General features: G+C 66.6%; 2 protein-coding genes across 4 annotated transcripts; one reads left to right on the plus strand and one right to left on the minus strand.

Moving 5' to 3' along the window:
- Positions 1–872: 872 nt before the first annotated feature.
- Positions 873–6,254, minus strand: TWNK (twinkle mtDNA helicase). Of its 3 annotated transcripts, none has more exons than XM_072870000.1 (5): positions 4,817–6,251; positions 4,055–4,295; positions 3,293–3,400; positions 2,791–2,932; positions 873–2,110 (listed from the first exon to the last, which is right to left on the minus strand). In XM_072870000.1, the coding sequence occupies exons 1-5, from the start codon at positions 6,072–6,074 to the stop codon at positions 1,853–1,855; spliced, it is 2,007 nt and encodes a 668-aa protein (XP_072726101.1). In that variant the 5' UTR covers positions 6,075–6,251; the 3' UTR covers positions 873–1,852. The 3 variants fall into 3 exon arrangements, with proteins under 3 accessions (XP_072726101.1, XP_072726103.1, XP_072726102.1); XM_072870002.1 differs by having other exon boundaries at positions 1,933–2,141; positions 4,817–6,253; XM_072870001.1 differs by lacking the exon at positions 873–2,110 and adding an exon at positions 2,170–2,332 and having other exon boundaries at positions 4,817–6,254.
- Positions 6,255–6,283: 29 nt separating this feature from the next.
- Positions 6,284–7,473, plus strand: MRPL43 (mitochondrial ribosomal protein L43). Its single transcript, XM_072870003.1, has 3 exons — positions 6,284–6,458; positions 6,931–7,037; positions 7,244–7,473. Exons 1-3 carry the CDS (start codon positions 6,328–6,330, stop codon positions 7,456–7,458), a joined length of 453 nt encoding a protein of 150 aa, XP_072726104.1. The 5' UTR covers positions 6,284–6,327; the 3' UTR covers positions 7,459–7,473.
- The last annotated feature ends 216 nt before the right edge of the window (positions 7,474–7,689 follow it).

Here is a 7,689-nt window from a genome sequence, read left to right on the forward strand (position 1 = left end):
ACCCCCCAAAGTTGCTTGGGGAGCCCAGCACCCCGCCAAGGGGGCTGGGGGGGCTCTGCCCCGTCTGCTGCCCCCCCTCCCGCCATGGGATGTTGCAGCTATTGCCACCCTTGGCTCGGGGAGAGCCCCAAATTGGGGGAAAACAGAGAGGAAAAACCCCACGTCAACCCACCCGCAGCCCAGGAAGCCGTGGGTGCCCACCTGCCCCACGGGGCTCTGGGATTGCCCAGGGTCCCCCCCCACCAGGCTCGGCTCCATCACCCCATCCCAGCCCCAAGGAGGGATGGGTGGGAGATGGGGGTCCCAGGCTTTCCCACTGCCCCACTTCCACTCCACAGCCCCGTGACAGCACCCACCCTGGGCTAGACCAGGGAGAAATGGGGGCCAGGGAGCCGGAGGGGGCCCTTGGGCCGAGGGGGGACACCCACAGCCCCAGCCACACCTCCATGCAAACCCCGACCCAGCTGTGCTAGGGGCCTGGCTCCCCCCGCCATCCCCCCGCCTTACCTCCGCTTCCCCAGGACCCTCCTCCGCCATTCCCCCCGGCCTGCCCTGGGGTGGGGGGGCTCACACCTGCACCGACAGCACCCAAGGGTGCTCTCCTAGCCCTGGAGAGCCGGTGCACCCCGGAAACCCGGGGCTGGGTGTGTACCACCCACCTGCCTCAGCCCCTAATTATGGCTCAGGTTAAAACTATGCCTGGCACGGAGGCTGGCGATAACCGGTGTGCCAGGGCCGGGGTGGGATGCTCTGCGCAGCAGGGACAGCCTCTGCCACCGCATCCCCCCAGTCCTCTGGGGGCCACCCCCTTCCCAACCACGGTCCCCCCCCCCAAGCCCCAGGGTCCCCTGGTCACAGGGACAGTGCTCACATGTATGCTTTAATAAAACTAGGAAGGGAAAAAAACCGAAGGGATTAGACCAAGATCCAGCCGTGGACTTGTCCTACCACGGCAAGGACTGGCCAGGTCACAGTATTTGCTGCCCACAGCCCAGAGGGCAGGGGGGTGGCCGCCCCCCCAACCCAGCAGAGCAAGGCAGGGCTGCTGCCCCCGAGGTTTTACTGCTGGTGATGCTCCCTGGAGAAAGGGGCTGGGGGAGACCCTGAGCAGAGGGGCTGGGTCAGGCGTTGGCTGCACGGGCAGAGCCGGCGAGCACCACGTCGCACCCGCCGGCGCAGGAGGATGCCAGCGCTGCCTTCAACCCGTCGCGAGCAGCGATGCCACGGGGGGCCGGCTCCCGTCCTCCCACCACATCCCACGGAGAGCGCACAGCTCTGGGGCAAGAGCCATCCACAATCTCCCACACTTCCCTCCACCACCTTCCCCTCGCTGGCTCCATCCCTGCCAGGATCGAGCCCAGAGACCCCCACCCATGACGGGGGGGGGTTCCTGCCATGTGTCTCTCTGCACAGTCCCCCCACACAGTCCCTCCCACCAGTGACAGCCCATGATTTTGGCTCCATTTTAGTCACAATTTAACGACCTGCCCCAGGTCCAGAGATCCCCAAGTCCCAGGGATGCTGGTCGCCGCTCCTCATCACCCAGCCCACGCTGACTCCGCTCCCCCTCCGTGCTCCCGGCACTCAGCACCAGTACGGACCGGCCAGTGTTTGCCAAAGTACCCTCCCCTGGCCACTATTCTCTGGGACAAGCCCACTTCTCCTCTCAGGTGGCCCCACGTCTCAGAGATACCGTGCTGGTGGTCAAGAGGCCTGTTCATACAGGAGGAGAAAGGGCTGCAGCAGCACACGGCTGCTGCTCCCGGGGCAGAGGGGCTGGCAGACCCCAGCCCCATGCTCCCAGCACCAGTCCCCGTCCCTCCTGACAGACTGAAGAAGAGACCTGCAAGGCTCATGGCTTCTTGGAGGTTCCCGAGCCTCCCTCCGGAGCTTTCTTGGCTAAAAGCTCCTTCTCCTCTTTCATCTTCTTCAGCTTGACCTTGCTTTTGCTGGGGGACGAGAAGGTGAGCGAGGCCTTGCTGAACTCCAGGGGGAAGACGCCCACGTCCCCGTCGAAGCGGTTCTTGGACACCTGCAGGTAGCGCTTCCCTGGCCCTGTCACCAGCTTACGGTCCTGCAGGATGAGGACGTTGTCGGCCTCCTGGCTGGCCTGGGGGGAGGAAAACATCTCCAGGAGGGTTCTGGGGATGCAGACAGAGTCATGGGGCTCGGAGGTGCTCACGGGCTGCCTGCCTGGCTCCTTCGAGTCCTGTTACAGGGCATCCCAGGCCACGGCAACTCCAGCACCTCCCCAACACCAACCCCTTGTCTTCCCTGGGACATCCCAGCAACCTGCCACGCAGACAGGCTCGAGCTGAAGCCACAGCATGCCCTGGGGAAACAAGGGAGCATGGGAGGGCCGTGCACACTCACAGAGCACCTTCTGCCCACCACGGCAGGGTCGTTCAGCATCACAGCAGAGACTGGAGCACTCAAAGAGCCCATCCCTGCACCTTCCCTGGCTCCTTCTTTAATTATCTCATACTACATCCCACTCACAGTCAATGAGCATTAATTAACTGCACCTTAAGTCCCAACAGAGCTTCAGCTGGCAAAGTCTTTGCTCCCTGCCTGCATCTCCCTACCAAGGCCTGGCCAAATGGGGACTCCACACATCTTCAGCAGGTGACAGGAGTGCTGGGGACATCCTGCCCTTCACAGCACCCTTCAGGTCCCCAGCGATGACTCGGTGCTGCCGGGAGCTGGGGACAGCTGCCCAATGTATCCCAGCCCCTTCCTGGGAACATGCCGTACCTGAGAGACAGGAAGGGCCACCCCAGCCCAGCTCACCTTGGCGGAGCCAAAGATGGAGGCCGTCTGCAGCTCCTTCTCGTCATCCTCCTTGCGGGGATGGATGACCAGTGTGATGTGGCAGGTGTTGTCCGTGGCGAACTTGCGGAAGGCACCGATGATGTAGTCCTGGGCAGCGAGCCTGCCACAGCAGTGAGAACGGGGTCAGAGGCTGGCACTGCTCGGTGCGGGGGGAGGGCAGCAAGGTGCTGCCGGGTTCAGCCCCACAGCAGGAAGCACCCAGGGGTCCGGGCTCACGCTCCGTGGGACAGCCGGGCCCAGGTGGGCAAAGGGATGGGGCACAACAGGGACTGCAGGTAACCGGCTCACCCTTTCCCACCTCTTCCTCCCCAGGGCAGTGATCGCCCTTCAGCGAAACAGGGCTGCCGGACAGGACTAAAGGGACACGCTGGGTCCCCAGCCCCTGCTGTGACACCCGACAGGGCCAGCTCCAGTGAAGAGGGTGGCAGAGGAAGGAGGGGACGGCTTGGAGAAGGGCTACCTGTCCACAGAGAGGTGCTCGTATCCCATCATGAACTGGAGGTTGTCGACGACCACGTGGGTGATGTCGTACATGTAGACGGCGTGCTGCATGGTGTCGATCACTGTCCTGGGCCAGGGGAGACCAGAATCAGCGGAGGCAGGGATGGGGATGCTGAGCCAGGCACGGGGACGGGGGGAGGCAGAGCTGGGAGGTACCAGGCTGGCTCCCGCTGGGCCCTGGGCACGTCCCACCTCCACATCTCCTCCGTCACAGGACAGGCGCAGCCCCACCCTCACAGGTAAGGGCAGCCGGATCAGGAGGACCCACTTGCTGCCCACACAGCCCCTGCCCACTGTCCCGTGATCCCCCCAGCCTGCGGGGACCCTCAGAACGCATGGGGATGTGTGCAGGCACCACAGCGCCTGGTCAATAAAAGGAGCTGGAGGTGCCTGTTCTCCCTCCTCAGCAAACAGCAGCGCTGCCAGGTGAGCAGGGTGTGGGGGGGGACACATCCTGCCAGGGGCAGAGGCTGGTTTTAGAGCAGCCACCTGGCACAGGGACAGGTCCCTTCCATCCATCCCCACCCCAGGAGGCTGTCACAGTACCCGCAACAGCAGGGATGCAGGCCGTTAAGACACACAATCCCCACGTGCCAGTCCCGGGACTTGACCAGCCCCAAATCCACAACCCACTGTGGGAGAAGAGCCCTGGCTCCCTAGGGCCCCACAGCACATGCCGTGAGGGGTAAATGCCACCGGGGACGAAGGTGTGAGACCATACTTGATGTTCTGCTGGCCGTGGAAGGTCATGAAGTAGAGTGGGAGGTCCTCGAAGCGGTCAGCCCACTCGTCGTACAGCTCCAGCTGGTCCTCCAGGCGCTGGGTGGCAAACTGCGTCAGCATGATCTTGGCCAGGCGGACGTTGTTGATCTCGAAGCTGCCCCACAGCGTGCACACCCCCTGCATGCACAAGTCCAGTGCGTACTCGCTGATAAAGGTTGTCTTCCCACTGCCCGTCGGGCCTGGCACAAGGACAACGATGGGAGGAATTAGCTGAGGGAGAAGATCTGACCTGTCCTGAACACACCAGGGGGTTGTTTAGAGGTGGAAGCACCAGGGAGCGGACTAAGAGCGGTCCATCCACAGCACTCCCACCATAAACAAGCAGCGTCTCACGCCAGGCTGCGTGTCCAGGCACACACAACCAGCAGCTAGTGGGTCCCTGCAGGGTGCAGGGAAGGGCTGGGCAGCCGGCGGTGGGGCACAGAGAGGGCTCAGACAGGAAGCAGCGGATGGGAGCAGGGGGAAGGGACACCCCAGGAGTCCCTGTGCCACCCCAAGCACGGAGCCCATCCTCACGCCAGCATGCCTGGACCCACCGCACCCAGGAACACACCCCAGCCTCTTGTGCAGCACCATGATGGGCTCAGCCAAAGCTGTGAGCAGAAAGAGACCAGGAAGACTTGTGAGGCGTCACCCCCAGGAGGGTGAAGCCACCAAAGCGCCCTCTGCTCCCCCCGTCTACCAGCCATTTGCGCATCACCTGTGAAGATGGTGAGCTCCCCTCTGCGGTGCCCTTTGAGGAGCTTGTTGAGCTCGGGGAAGCGCGCCCACTTGATGCCGGCCACCTGCTCGGTGTTGACCAGCTCCCCAAACACCTCCTCACGCAGCTGCCGGAAGGAGACGATGGATTTGTGGCTGGCAGGCAAGGCAGCACGCAGGATCTTGGTGAGGTTCAGGCCCTGGTTCAGAGCCTCCAAGGGCCGGGGCTGCAGGTCGCCGGGGCGCACCAGGGAGCAGCGCTTGAGGCTCAGCTTGCGGGCAAAGAGCTTGGCGGCTTCCCAGGAGCGCAGGTCCTCGCCCAGCCACAGCGTGATGCGCTTGAACTGCTCCAGGTAGGGGAGGAGGGCAGGGGGCAGGCAGGTGGACCCCCGCGGCAGGGCCAGGCTGGCCACCCCTGTAGCTTGGTGCAGGGCCAGGGCATCCAGCTCCCACCCAGTTAAGACCAGCTCTGTGTCTCGGCGCCCGATCAGAGGCAGCCCAAAGAGATTGTGATAGGAATCGAAGCGGGGTAAAGTCTCTTCCACGTAAGCTGTTGTATTCCCCTTCTTCTCCACCCTCACGAGCTTCAGGCCCTTCAGGGTCGCATCGCGGGGGCTGAACCAGGGGAAGACGAGGGACTTGGCAGTCCTGAGATAACGCACCCCAAAGCGTTTCAGGGTGGCGTCCGACACCAGGGAGATACCGAACATGGCCTTGGTCTCGTTGGTCTCATCCTCGTCCAGCAGCTGCCAGAGCGGCAGCGCCCGGTCCCAGATGCAGCGGGCATCCTCACGAGCCCGTCGCACGTCCTCCTCCGGCTCCTCCGAGCTGGCGGGGCGAACGCCGCGGTGCCGCAGCTCCACGTTGGCCTGGAAGTCCTGCCAGGTGCCCTCGGCCAGGGTGGCCGTGCACAGGAAGCTGCCCGTGGTCTTGTCAATGAAAAGCGTGTAAGGGGCGCTGGCGGCCGGCGGCGGCAGCTGGTCCTCCCGGCCGTCGGTGAAGGGGCTGGGGGTGTGCAGGCAGCTGTACCCGTCGTGGAAGGGGATGCCCTGGGCGCGCAGGTACTGCCGGATCTCGGTGATGGAGACGGAGGGCACGGGCCCCTCGGGGCAGGGCAGCACGTCCTTCTTGTAGCGCCGCTGGGTGAGGCGGCCCGGCACGCCGGGGCTCAGGGCGGCTCCCTTGCTCCTAACCCCCCCGCACAGCAGCGGCAGGAGGCGGCCGGCGGCTCTGCAGGGCCGCAGGGGCACCACCGCCATCCTGCCCGCCCCCGCCCCCGCCCGGGCCGCCCCGACACCCGCCCGCGCCGCTGCCGATCCGCATGGGCGGCGGCCCCGCGGCCCCCCCGGCCCCGCGGCCCGGCTCCGCTCAGGCGCCCGCCCTCACGTGGAGCCCCACGGACGCCGCCATTGCCTGACCCCGCCGCCGCGCTCAGCGCGTCACTTCCGGGCGGGGCCGGAAGAGGATGATCTCCCTTCCCGCGCGGTTCCGGTTCCGGGTGGGAGCGGCGCCATGACGGGCCGCGGGGCGCCCAGCCGGTTCCTGGCGGCCGTTCTGCACAACGGCGTGGGCCGCTACGTGCGGCAGCTCCAGCGCCTCCAGCTCCTCTTCAGCCCCACCGCGGCGGACGCCCGCGGCGCCAGGTACGGTGGGAGGCAGCCCGCCCGCTGCCCCGGCCGCCCGGGATGGGGGGGGGTGGGGGGGGACGAGAGGCCTGGTGACCCCTGACCTCTGACCTGGTGGGGGAGGGGCTTACGAGAAGCCGTGGTGACCTCTGACCTGTCTGTATAGGGAAAGGGGAAGGTGCTGCTGACCTCTGACCCACAGAGGTGGAGGGAGGGGAGGGGCCGTGACCCCTGACCTCTTACGCGATGGGGGAGGGACTAGAAGAAGGCACTGCTGACCCCTGACCTCCGACCCCCCGGCACAGGGGCAGACCGGGCGATGACCTCTGACCTGCGGGTGGCACACCCCCGACCTCTGCACTGTGACCCCTGCCGTGGGCAGGGTGCCAGGGCAGGGGTGGCCCCACCTGTGACCTTTGCCCTGGGGCGGGGGCTACGGTGACCTCCACCCTCTGACCCCACTGGGGCCGCGGCCCCCCGCCCCCCGCAGGCAGTTCGTGGAGGAGGCGGCGCTGGACTTCGCCCGGCGACACCCCGACGTCGTCCTCTACGTCAGCCCCCGCTCCGGGCCGGCCCCGCTGCTGCTGGCCGAGTACCGTGAGTGCGGGGGGCGCAGGGGGGCTTGGGGGGCAGGAGGGGGACGGGGCCCACCCTGCCCCGGCTCTGGGCCGCCTCTGCCCAGCGGCAGACGGTGCCGGGGCCGGCTGCCCTGCGGGATGGGGGAAGGGCAGCTGCCCCTGGGGGGGGCGGTGGGGGGGGGGGGCCCCGGGCTGACCCCCCCCCCCCCCCCCGCTCTGCCGCAGTGAACGGGACGGTGCGGGAGGAGCTCATCGCCAGCAAGACGAGCGAGGAGATCGCGCAGCTGGCCACCAAGCTGGCCGGCCAGTCCGGCCTGGACATCATCCGCATCCGCAAGCCCTTCCACACCGACAACCCCAGCGTCCAGGGCCAGTGGCACCCCCTCACCAACAAACCCTCCGCCCTCACCGTCCAGGGCCCGCGCCTGCAGCCCCAATAAAGCCTCCGCCCCGCGCCTCCGCATCCATCTCTCGTCCCGCGCCTGCAGAGAGACACCACCACACCGCGTCCAGACAGAGCCGCGTTTATTGCCGGGGGGGGCGCGTGGGGCTGTGCACGAGGGGTGCCAGACGTGGAGGGCGATGCCCCTCCTCAGGGGAGGGGTGTGCTTGGGGGTGGCTCATCCCCCCCCTTGCAGCAAAAAACAAGGGTGGGGGCAGGATGGGAGAGC

This window comes from Ciconia boyciana, chromosome 8 (assembly GCF_034638445.1).
Source record: "Ciconia boyciana chromosome 8, ASM3463844v1, whole genome shotgun sequence".
NCBI classification, from domain to species: Eukaryota; Metazoa; Chordata; class Aves; order Ciconiiformes; family Ciconiidae; genus Ciconia; species Ciconia boyciana.